The sequence below is a fragment of the Podarcis melisellensis genome (genome assembly GCF_964234715.1).
Source record: "Podarcis melisellensis genome assembly, chromosome: 3".
NCBI lineage: Eukaryota > Metazoa > Chordata > Lepidosauria > Squamata > Lacertidae > Podarcis > Podarcis melisellensis.
This window is the reverse complement of record NC_138530.1, coordinates 81,327,730-81,340,010: the sequence shown is the minus strand read 5'-3', so window position 1 is coordinate 81,340,010 and position 12,281 is coordinate 81,327,730. Positions and strand designations below refer to the sequence as shown.

The 12,281-nt window shown below is 45.8% G+C and overlaps 1 protein-coding gene across 2 annotated transcripts; it reads right to left on the bottom strand.

The window, feature by feature from the left end:
- Window positions 1-272: 272 nt before the first annotated feature.
- TENT5A (terminal nucleotidyltransferase 5A) lies at window positions 273-10,782 on the bottom strand. 2 transcript variants are annotated; one of them, XM_081905496.1, is made up of 3 exons: window positions 10,392-10,782; window positions 7,155-7,731; window positions 273-5,632 (listed from the first exon to the last, which is right to left on the bottom strand). In XM_081905496.1, the coding sequence occupies exons 2-3, from the start codon at window positions 7,641-7,643 to the stop codon at window positions 4,853-4,855; spliced, it is 1,269 nt and encodes a 422-aa protein (XP_081761622.1). In that variant the 5' UTR covers window positions 7,644-7,731; window positions 10,392-10,782; the 3' UTR covers window positions 273-4,852. The 2 variants fall into 2 exon arrangements, with proteins under 2 accessions (XP_081761622.1, XP_081761621.1); XM_081905495.1 differs by lacking the exon at window positions 10,392-10,782 and adding an exon at window positions 8,208-8,506.
- Between the last annotated feature and the right edge of the window lie 1,499 nt (window positions 10,783-12,281).

Genomic DNA, 12,281 nt, shown 5'->3' with positions numbered 1-12,281 from the left:
ATTTCTAAAACTTCCAACTGTTTCGTGAGGATTCATAGCCCATTGGCACTCCCATGCTTCTGACATTTATGTTACTCAGTTAATGTCCTGTCCAATGTTCTGAAACTAAGGTTCAAATATTTCTGATGAAACCCAGATTTATACTGTCCCCAATGAAAAAGCGGTTTTTCAGAAATGAGCTACCATTGCTCTTTCTAATGGAAGTCAAGCCTCATTAATTACAAAAAAGGCGGAAATTATCTGATAAACTGAAAACACCAGACACAGATAAATAGAAAAAATAACATCATTTTTATTTACAAAAAAATCCAAATATTGGATGCTGTAAACAAAATTCACAATCTGTTCCCGCTAGCACTGGAGCAAATGCTTTACTTGGTTAGAAGTGTCTGTTTCCCATCCACTTTTTGTTTCAGCCTCCAACAGAACCCAGAGTCAAAAAGTTCCTAAAGGAACAGTCCAAGGGGAGCAGTTTGATGCAGCAGGATGTCTCGCTGAAGACTAAAGTTGTGCGGAATGCCACAGGAGAACAAATTCAGCATCACTTGACTTCCCACAGACTGCAAGAGTTTGTGGTGCCACATCCAACCAGTCCTGAAGTCTGCAGACCTTTCTGATGTTTAACTAGGTATAATCACGGCTTGCTAAGAAAGCAAACCAAAAAAAACAACAACCCACCTATACATGGATTTTGGATTTTTGTCATCGCAGTGGAAATCAGAAAGCAATACACACAAAAAACCAAGAAAAAAACAAAAAGTGCTTAATATGTCATTAGATAGATATATTTCTCTCCATCTCATTTTCATTTTTCTTTACACGTTTTTCTTTCCACAAACTATTTAAAGCTTTCTCAGAATGGATGAGTCTTCAATATAATACAACTCACATATAAAGCACTTACAACAGGCATTTATAAGCTGTGCATGAAACTTTGTGCAATACATAGCAGCAAACAAGTCTTAAAGCATTTAAATAAAAAGAGTTATGAAAATACGAATCCTGCTTCCGTTTTATTCCCCCCTCCCCATTTTTTTCTTGTTTTGTTTTTGCATATTGTGGATTATATATACACAGTATGATTCCATTTATCTGAACTGAATGACCCAGGACTGAGAATGAAATGTTTGGATAAATGAGAGTGATATTTACATAAGTATAAAAGTGATATGCAATCACCTGAGGTCCACATAGCAGACAGGGACAACTGAAGTTTCACAATAACGAACGATAACAAACTGCGGATTCTACTAGTTCTTCAAAAAGAATCTGATGTCTTTGCCTTCCTCATCTCCCAATGACATATCAGAAGAGGTTTAGTTCCTCTTTGATTCACATTTAACCCAACAGTAACACAAACCATAGGACTGTAATTAAGACAACATCTTAAGCTAGTTGCTTAAAACCTAGTTTCTTAAAAATGCATTTGAAGCTTTTGCTGAATGAATAGAAGGACTGGATCCTAAGAGTAACAAACATTTTCTTCTTATGAATGTGTTAGTTTAATAAAATTGGAGAAGGATCGGGGGGGGGGGCGATGCTGTTTGGCCGTATGAAAGGACTAGGTCTGCAAATCACAGAAGCCAACACATTCTGAAAATATACTGTTATTTTAGTTTTGACCTAGAGTCAAAGCATCTTCTCATCACTATCACCAGACGGTTTAAAAACAACCTCCACTGCCAGCCAGATGCAACAAAGCCCTGTTAGTGGCTGAAGATTGCTGGCTCCTTAAAGCAGAGAGAAAGAGAGAGAGAGAGCGCTATTTCACCTAGTGAACAGAGCTTGTGGGGCATGTGATGTAAGGCAACCATTTGCTGCTTGCCATGAGATGCATCTACCTGAACTACTAGAAGGAAGGAGGAGGAGAAGAGAGACAGTGACCCTGTAATCCTCAGACTAACAATAGCCGTGTTTGGTTTTCTTAAAAGAGGGAAAAGGCTGCTCCAAAGGGGAAAAAATGTCTATACTGTATTATCAGCATTTTGTGGCTGAAGCACTGCCAGATACCCCAAACCCTTTTCAATTGTGGATGACTCATTTATTTGCAGCAAAATAGCTGTGGTAGGAAAGGACATACCACATTACCAGCTGATCCTCTTGCTCCAGCCTTCTGCTCAGCTTCCCTCAGAAATCCCCTCTGAGCAACAACAGGCTAGGCTCTGATTTTGACAAAGCACATCTCCCTGCTGATTCGCTGGGCCAATGGAAAGAGGACATTTCATTTTCGTAACTGAGCACTGACTAGATGTGTATTTGTTATGAGAGTGAGGTTTGTGATTTTCTAAGCAGGCTGTGGGTAGTGAACAGAGAAGCAAAAAGTGACGACTGGGGGGCCAACTGCCAAGATGGAAATTAATTTTACATTTCCTGCAGAATTGACAAGGAAGAGACTTGAGTAAACAAGCTGGGGTCCTGTTAAACTGACCTTCAGACACAAAGGGATGGTTAAGAATAGAAAAGCTTCAGTAATGGACAATGGGGGAAGGGACAAATGTATTGCCAGTAGCTTTGCTAGGACAATGGGATGCTAAATTGCCTGGTTAGCAGTTTACTAATCCCTCCCCTTTAAATATTTTATGTTGCTTGAACATTTCCCTGTGCAGCGTGTATTTCTCTCCCTTTGATTCCGCAGTGGTGGGTGGCTTAGTTCAGTTTCCTCTCCCAAACTGTAACCTTGGCTTCCTTTCTTAGCATTAATAAAACAATGTGTAGGCCGCAATCCAACACAGATTTGGAGCACTGGAACCCAAAGATTTTTACGTTTCCGGACGTAAGAGCACTTAACGCTGTGTTTGATTGTGACTGATGTGTTAAGTTAGATTTTGTTTGCTTTATTTAAAAAAAAAGTGGCTGGATGAAAAAAGAAGAAATGGTTAAATTCTTTTGTATAATCATCACTACAGTGGTGAGGGTATAAAAACCCTCCCAGTAAAATGATTTCCCACCATTCCCCTAAGTCTCTTGAGAGAAAGGAAATTAAATTATTTGTCCCAATGCAAAAGATTAATCATTTTAAATAAGGTACAGTACTAAACTGGAAAACGCAGTGTGACAACCAAAGTTGTTTAATACTTGCATAAAAATATGTGTGTGTGTGTGTAATATAAAATATAGATTTCCAAAATCCATGCAACAGTCTTCATAATGGTTCAATTTCACATTTACTAACTTTTAGTGGTCCTGGAATGCACAGTGCATTCTGCTTGCTCTTTTTAAATGTCAATAGTTATTATTCAAATACAATATTTTTTAGCTGTCAAGGGAGCTATCCATTTGAGCCACATTCCAATGGTTGTCTGTACATCAGAGAGGCATGCAATCATGGTACTAGTGAACTAACTGTCAAAACCATATTACAGTACAAAACAGGGGACAAAAGGATCAGTGGGTGAAATGTTTGAAACTAGTATGGCTCACAAGTAACCCAATGGATTTGTTTATGTTCTTGCAACCAAATGCATCCTTTGAATCCCATCTTGCTTATGAATAGTTTGTTTATTCAGATTTTCTGGTGCAGGATAACTCTCTGCAAAGTGCCCACAGCATTATGATATCCTGTTGCAGACTGGAAAACACACTGCATTTTATTTAAAACATTCCTTAAAATTGCTACATTTTCCCAGATCATATTGAAAATATGTGTGTATGCATGTATACATACATACACACGCACACACACATGCACACACACACAACAATATACACACATACACACATGTACCTATGATAACATCACGCCAACAATAGAAACTTTATATAGGTATTTGCCAGCGAAAAAAATAGGCATTTCCTCCACCATTTATTCACAAGCTTTTTTGTTTGTTTGTTTCTTGTGTCCCTGATAAAAACAAAATGCAAGTTTAAACCACAAAACTATATTTTTCTCACTTCAAATTTTCTAAAGGTATCAGGCACTTTTGTTTAACATTAGCATGTACAAATATAGTAATATCTTATCTTTCGTCTTTTTTTTTTTAATAGTCTACTCTGCTTTCTACTTGCTTGGATAACTTATCTGAGAAATCTTTGGTCCTGAAGCATATGATGCTTGCTACAGCTGGTTTTCTGGCTTTTCCACATTTTTTTTTAACAAAATGTGAAGCACGCACACAGCTGGAAATAATGAAATTTGTCATAATCTCTCCCCCTCCCCGTTTCTCTCTTTTAAAAAATAATAACTGTACCCACCTACAACTGCTTTTTTTTTTTTTTTTTTGCTTTTTTCCCCATTTTGGAGCAAGCTGGTTCTCTTAAAGCTTTCTATTCAAGCAAGCTATACATTCTATGGGTTCATTCCACTGACAGCACTTAATACATGCCCCAAAGGCAGTAATTCTAAAATATCTCTTCTTCCAACATATCTCTGTGTTATGAATCTAACTTTAAATTCCTGAACGCATATTTCCCTTCCCTTCCCCACTCGTATTTCCTCCCGTCTTTTATTTTGTTTTGTTTTTTTGCAGATTCATTTAAAAAATAAAGGCTTCCCAACTTTCACTCTGCCATAGCTATGGGAGCAGGTGTCACCAACCCATATTGTCATCAAGCATTCCTCCTCCCTGGATTCCTTCAAGGGGACCTATTTGCTTTTCATGACAGGCCTCTGTGCTTTGGGGTAGAGAATCCAATGAGCTTTTTGTCTTTCGGTTCTTTTTCTAAATCACTCTCTGTTTCATTAGACTGAAGAACCGACAGCTTCCCTCAAGCTGAGAAGCCAGAGCAGACCACCATCACACACAAAAAACACCCCATTGTTTGTTTCTAAAAAAAGAAGAAGGGGGGAGTGCTGCCTTTCCCCCCTTTATTTGCTTGACAGAAAACACAATCTCCACCAAGCCTATTAAATCTGCTAATTACAGGGCAACCAAGTTGAGTACGTGTGCTGCTGACAAGGGAACATTGGCTGAACCTGGGCAATATAATAATTGCTAAAGTTAGCATCTGCTACATACGGGGCTGGCTGGTAGTAGCACGTGACGTTGGCCACATTGGGGATGATATTCTGGTCAGCTAGCACACGGATGGCCAGCATGGTGATAAGGTTGAGAGTCTGTCTCCTCTCATGTCCCATCAGGCACACAGTGCTCTCATTCACCACACTGTGAAGGGTCATGAGATAGTCATACTTGCGGTCCTCCAAGCCCACAAAGTGGTTCTGCAAGTACGACTCCAACTTCCGCTGCTGCTCCCCGATGTCCGAGAAGTCAATGAAAAACCTGGAGCACATGTATCTCTGGAGAGACTTGATTTCGGATTCAGAGGCTGCCCTGAAGCCCCTTACCAGGAGGTTGCAGTACTTCAGGAGACCACCTCCCCTGATCTCTTCCGGGTTTCTGGTAGCAATGACCTTGTTGCAAAGGTGATCAAAAGCTTCTTGGAAATCCCCATAGACACTCTCCCCGATTATAGTTGGGTGAAAAGTTTCAGTCATCGGGTTCTCTGAGCATTCGTAAAAAAGGAGGAGAGAGTCTAGCTTGATCTGAAAGGAATCTACGCTGAACTCAAACTGCCTTCTCAGAGAGTCCACAAATTTCAGCTCCACGTTTTTCCCACTGTTGTTGGACAAGGAGATGAGACTCCACCGATCTGAATCATTGCACACTTTCACCATTTTCTGCACATAGGCTTCCTACAATTTGAAACACACGGGGTTGGGGGGGAGAGAGAGAGGAGGGAGGAGCAGATCAGAAAACCAATAAAAGCACCTCCTCTTTAGAGTCTGCATTTGCATTTGATCCCAGCTCCACCCTGCCCTAGCTTGCAGCAGAGCAAATTTACAGAGCCCAGGCGTAAGAAAGAGACACTGTGGACAGATTTAGCATGCGGTTTTGCAGACCTGCAGTTGCATAGGACCAAAGGGCGAGGGAGTGCTTGTAGCATGGTCCTGCACAAAGGACATATTCTGTAGGATTTCATTAAGGCTTTTCCTCCAAAGAGATTGAATTGATGCACGCTAAACAAACATGCACACACAGAGATATAGTGAAGGGGACAGGACTCTTTCAGACAGTTAAAATGTAGCATACATGCAAAGGAGAATAATAATCAGATTGTATCTTACAAAACCACTAGCTTTCCCTTAAAAATAAACTTGCACTAATATTCTGGGAACTTTCAACATTATCTCAACCTTCATAATCTCCTGCCCACCCCCAAAACAAGGCAAGACAAAACCAGAGCAGGTATGGAGAGGAAAATCAACCCTTTCTTCCCCTGCTGTGATCTAGAATAACATTTGTAGGGCCTCCAAGGCAGGGCCTTGGGGCGGATGTCAACACAATGAGCAGGGCAGCCCCCAAACTTAGCAGGGCTGGCTCATTCCACACTGCCATCTAAAGAAGGGGAACGGGATTGGGGTCCTTTAAACCATCTAAAACTGCACCATCGGTTAAAACAGTTACTTGATTAAAGGCAATCCGGTTTCCCCGTAGCTAATTAAGCCACTTACTCAGCGTTGCAAAGGTGTTTAAGCACAAAGCAGTGAAGCGAAGCACATTTTTTGGAAGAAAGAGCTGGGCTCTTCACATAATTAAGACAGGTTGCAGAGCAGCATTATTAGAGTATTTTGACAGCAAATCCAGCCTTTGCATCCCAGCCTATGCAGGGCAAAGAGACAGAGGAGCACCGTGCCCCTCTAAGGGTCCTAGCCACAAACCAATTAAAAGAAAGTAACTGTAGTTCAAATGGCTTAGCCTGATGAGAAATTAATGGAGCTAAGTTAGCATAAATCCAAGTACTTTGGTTTGGCTCAAGGTGCATTTACAAAGAAAATAAGAATTAATTGATAATTGCCTATAAATATTATACATACACTTGTACACACATATACACTCTAAGGAATCACTCTAAGGAACCATGCCAAGTTAATATTTCAATAAGATTTAAGGGGAGGACCTGTACGTGAAAAATCCTGGGGTTGTTGTTTTTAGCAATGGGGTGTGTGTATTCTGCCCCCTTAAAAAAATTATTTTTTTATATTTTTATTCAGCTGCACTGCAATCTAAAATAAGGGCTAGCTTGTCCTAGAGGCTGCGCCTTCTCCATTCTGTCCGCCTGCGCTGCTCTATGCCGGCCCATTTTGGAGAGGCAGAAGCGAAGCGAGAAAAGAGGTTCTCCCAGCCGGCCGGGGACTGCGAGCGCCTTCCATTTACCTTGAGGGTGAGCGGGGTGATCTTCTCCTTGTTAACTCCTTCGGGCAAGAAATCCAACAGGCAGTCCAAGACGACGTCTTTCACCGTCTGGAACTCGGCTTCTCCCTTCAGGTCGGCGCAGAAGATGAGGTCCAAGTCCTTGTAGCCCAGGCCGCTGTCCTGGTGCAGGACGTGGCTGGCCGCCGAGCCGTTGAGGCGCACATCGCGCACGCCGATGCGCTGCTCCTCCAGGCGGCTGCGCACCACCTTCACGATCTGGCGCGGCTGCATCTCCAGCGTGGGGAAGTTGCCCCGGCCGTGGATCGGGATGGTCTCGCTCAGGATGCGGTCCAGGCGCTGCACTTGCTCCCAGCTGAGCACGTTGCAGCGGCTGCTCTCGCTACAACCCAGGCACGGCTCGGCGATGGCCTGCCGGGGGCAGTCGCCGTCGGCGCCGTCGTCGGAGCTGCTGCTAGTGCTGCTACTGAGAATATTTTCCTCATCTGCCATGGTCCAGCGCCGTTTGCAAGTTGGAGCGGATCAAATAGATGGAGAGAAAGAGAGGCCTCCTTTGCTGGAGTTTCTTCTTCTTCCACTCCTAGCGGGACGGGGGGAGGGGTTAAAAAAAAAGGCAAGCAAAAAATCAGGAATTTATAGCTTATGACGAAGACTGCGAGCCTCACAGGGGCGAAAGTATGCTTTATTTCACCCAGTTTGACACACACACCCCGCGCGCGTATTTACGCACACACACGCTGGGAGTCTCAGTGGCGCCCCTCTAGAGGCTTCACCCGGGGCAAAAAAACCGGGCTAGCCCCCTATTCCCCGTAGCTATGGCCCTGGATCTTCAAGCCCCTTCCTCTTGACAGGTCTGAAGTGGTTGGAGGATCTCAGCAGCTCTCCGGCGCTCCCCGCTCCCCCTTCCCTTCCCGGAAAGCGGCTTTGGCTGAGCTAAGCGGCGCTTTCAAGTGAAGCCACGACTCCCGGAGTGGACTCAGCGTTTCGGAGGAACAGGATGCAGTTTTAAGTGTGTTTTCACCGTCCCGCTCCTGATCTATCCGCCAGTATACACACCTGGGGGCTTGCTCCTGATCACCTGCCGTGTGGCGCGCGCGCGTGTGATCGAGCTGCCCTTCTGACGGATAGCAGCGAAGGATGGCGAGGGCAGGCAGCCTGCACCCCTTGCGCCACTGGAGGAGCCGCCTGGCGCAAAGCTTTCCTCCGGAATCCTGCCCGGTTCTTCCGCCCAGCTAGCAGGGATCGCGCTTTCCCCGGAGCTGCTCCCGCTCGCCCTGCGCAGCCTTAGGTCGCCTCTTGAGCTTTTGCTGGTTCTGCTTGGGAATGTCCTCTGTAGTTTTTTATATGGGCTTTCTCGCTCTTCCGGGGATCCGAGCCACCCTCCGCTTGCCCACGCCCCTCTCATCTGCATAGGGACACTTCTACTCCTTCCCTCCCTAACCCCCCCCCTTCGCCCAGGCCTTTCCAGACACGCCCCTTCATATTTGCATAAACAGCTGGTCCCTATGCTTTCCCCAGCCGCTTTTCTAGAGCCGCTTCCTCCTCCCCCGTGCCAAACAAATCCTCTCCTTTCTGGAAAGGGAAGAAAGGTGAAAGTTGGAAGGATCTGGATCCTGCTGGAACATCCTGGAGGGAGCTGGCAAAAAAAAAGTGGCACACTGAGGGTTTGGCGGGGCGGCTCTGTAGGCGAAAGGGCTGCATTATTTTTTTTTTAAATCAAGTCAACTAGGGACCCGCGGGCGTTCGATCAGGAACAGGGGGTGGGAGTTATGTCAGCCTGCATGTGGAACATTCTCTGGCTCTCCCTGCTGAGTCTGTGCTTTGCGATTGTGTCGAGCTGAAACGGGAGGGAGGCCGAGAGGGAGGGGTAGGTTACATTTTCACCCAGGGATGGAATCCATTGCCGAGCCGGGGACGTTTCGCACTAAAAAATAACCAGCCTGGGGTCTCTGAGAAAGGGTGGTTCCTTTAAAAAAAAAACCATTTTGAAAACAGCTCTGTGGGTTTCTAGAGATCCTGGTATCCGGCTTTGTTTTAACTGCGTCCAGTTGTCAAAGCACTTACTCTACAGAGGGCACCCCCACCCCACCCCACCCCGCCGCCGCTTTTTCTCTCTATTGAATTGTCAGGAGAGCAGTCCAGAAAGGAGTAGGAGGCGACACTGCGTGGCTGCGCTGTGCACCTTAAGGGGCAAGATTCCCGTGGATGTTCATGGAACAAAAGAAACTGCCAAAAAGGGGGTGGGGGTCACAGGCATCTGAACACGGCGTACTCAGTATTTTACAGCGCCCGGGGGACCTGAGAAGGATCCAGCTGCACCAGGCTAGTGAAGCAGCGATGCCTTCTGGTTTTTGAAGCTATTTGTAAAGCACGGGACAAAGTGGGAAACAGCTTCCCAGGCGGCGTTTAAAGAAAGCTGGAGTGGCGGGGGACACCCAGGCCCAGACATTATTCCCCTGCCCGGAATAAAAGGTAGAATGCAGGTGCGCCGGGCAATCAGAACCCCGTTCCAAGTACTGTCCTTAAAAATACCCCGGTGGAGTGGGGGGGGGCGCTTTTAAGATCGGGGAGGTCAAGACGTTTTGGGACTGGATTCTGGATATACCCGAAGCAATAATCCTGGGCAAAGAAAGCCGTGATTTGCAGCTGGAAATCATAAAATGCCTGCAGGAACTGGCTAGGAAGAAATCCAGAGTTCACCACCACCTGTTGCTGCGAAGGACAGGAGTAAGTGCAAAATAGCGGTGCCAGCTTTTTATTAGACCACCTTCCACTTGGCCAGATCCATAGTGCTGTGCAGCTAGCACGTCATTTCACAGGAAGAAGTTGGCCTAATCCAAAATGTTGTCACCTACTCCCCTCTTGTTTTTATTCTCTGAAAGTAGCTCCCCAGTGCGCCGTGGATTTAACAGCCCAATGGCAAAACCATCGCCTTCCGCTCCAGCTATGAGATGGAACTGCGCACAAGCAGCGCGCGGGGGAAGGAGCAGATTCTCTTTCCTGTGGATTCTACAGCACACACAGCAAAAAACACACGATATAATGCAAAGGTTGTCTGCTTGGAGAACCGGTCCCTTTTATTGCTGCTAGACTTTCTTTTTTCTACTGGAAAAACCTAAAAGGTCGTTAAACGAGGGTTAGCTACGCAGTTGTGAATGTCCCTGGAAAAAAAAGTTTGCGTTTGATCATGCATGCACAATGGGTAATGGGGAATATATATATAAATATATATAAACTCACTTTTATATATATATAAACTCACTCTTCTCTTTCTCTCTCCCAGCGGTTTAATTCTTCAGTGCGTGACCACAGAATAATCTGACATCTGAGCAATCTAGGGGTAAAGCGCGATTTCCCAGAGACTCCACCTGCGCAGATCCGATTCCTCTTTATATATTTGGTGCGTAGGACTTTAGAGGCATGACAGAGCAGGATTGGTGGCCGAGGACTCGTGCATGGTCGAAGAAGTGGCTGTCACGTTTCTCGCAGGAATATGAAGGCTAAAGAGAGGCGCGGAGGGGGGGGTGAGCGAAAACAGCGGCGGCAGCAGCAGCTGGAGGAGCAATAATAGGAATGGAGCAGATAGAACGTCACAGGTACTGACGTTCCAGCAACAGCTGCAGGGCTATTCCGAAAGCCTGTGATGTGAGAAGAACCTGGCCAATCAGCGCCGGTTTGGCCGTGACGCTTTATTTTCCTCCTCCAGGCCCCTGGGGTGAAGAGCCAATCGGAGAAGGGCTGGAGAAGCAGCGTAAGCGTGCCAGCTCCGAGTGAATGAGTCGTGGGAGGGAAGGAGGGAGGGGGAGAGTAAACACGCCCACGCACAGAAGAGCTGCCTATTCACAGGCGCTTGCGAGAAGGTCCTGCGTCTTAGGAGCCTCGTTGTGCTGCGGGGCGAGAAGGAAAAGAAGGCCTTGCCCCCTTCCCAAATAGCAGCGGTCGGCGGGAGGAAGCGCTGCCTTTGGGACTAGGTTGTAGTAGGCAACGCAAGCTCGGGCTGCTACTCCAGGATGGTTTCTCTGTAAAATGCGTGGGGTTGCAGAGAGAGATGGGCAACATCAGTCTTTAATAGGAGGCCTTGACTGCGAGGCAGCTGCAGGCTTTCGCTGTGAAAGTTCGCCTGCGTTTGTAGTGGACTACAAACTGCTGTGGCAACACAGCTTAATGACTTGATGCTGCCTGGACCACACGCCCGAAACCAGGGCTAGCCCAATGTGATGATGCGTCCCTCCATCCTGATGATGATGGCCAGTGGTCAGGAATGGTAGTCAACAGTGTATGGGGATGGCAGCATATTGGCTACCTTTGCCCTGCTTGATATGTGAAGAGTTTGTAGGGATGGCATTATTCCTATCATTAGTCGCACGCGATCTGGGACTGAGCATAAAACATAGTTTAATAGCTGCAGCCAAGGGGTTGTTGGCCTGTGGAAGGAAGAGCAGTGAAGCAGGGGACACTCTATATATCATAGCAAATGTGGTCAGACTTTAGCAGACCAGGGTTCAAATCCCCATTGGGCCCCGCAGTTCACTGGCTGACTTTGGGTCAGCCCTGCCTTTCAACACAACAGGATTGTTGGGGGGGGGGAGGCGATTAAATAAGGAGGGAGAAAACCACGTGTGCCACTTTGAGCTCCTTGGAGAAAAAGGCGGGGATATCAATGCAATATTATTATTTTTACAAAATTAAAGGAAGCCTCTGAATTTTCAGTTACAGATAGGTAGCCGTGTTGGTCTGCCATAGTCAAAACAAAAAAAATCCTTCCAGTAGCACCTTAAAGACCAACTAAGTTAGTTCTTGGTATGAGCTTTCGTGTGCATGCACACTTCTGTGTATCTGAAGAAGTGTGCATGCACACGAAAGCTCATACCAAGAACTAACTTAGTTGGTCTTTAAGGTGCTACTGGAAGGAATTCTTTTGTTCTGAATTTTCAGTTTGCGTTCAGTCTTTTGTTCCTCTTTCCCTCTTACTTCTCAATGGAAAGAAAAACGCGCAAGCACTGTCCCAACTGCGGGCCTTTAACGCGGAGAAAGCAGACCCTTTCCCACGCGCGTTTCTTCTCCTTTTAAAACTTTCACCCCCTCAGCTCCCTCCTCCTACCCGAGAGGAAAGAGAGGAGTGCACAAGAC

Coding starts and splice junctions, on each gene's coding strand:
- TENT5A (XM_081905496.1), bottom strand. CDS start 7,643: ATGGCAGATGAGGAAAATATTCTCAGTAGCAGCACTAGCAGCAGCTCC. Junction 5,633..7,154: donor TCACCCCGCTCACCCTCAAG/GTAAATGGAAGG, acceptor TTCAAATTGTAG/GAAGCCTATGTGCAGAAAAT.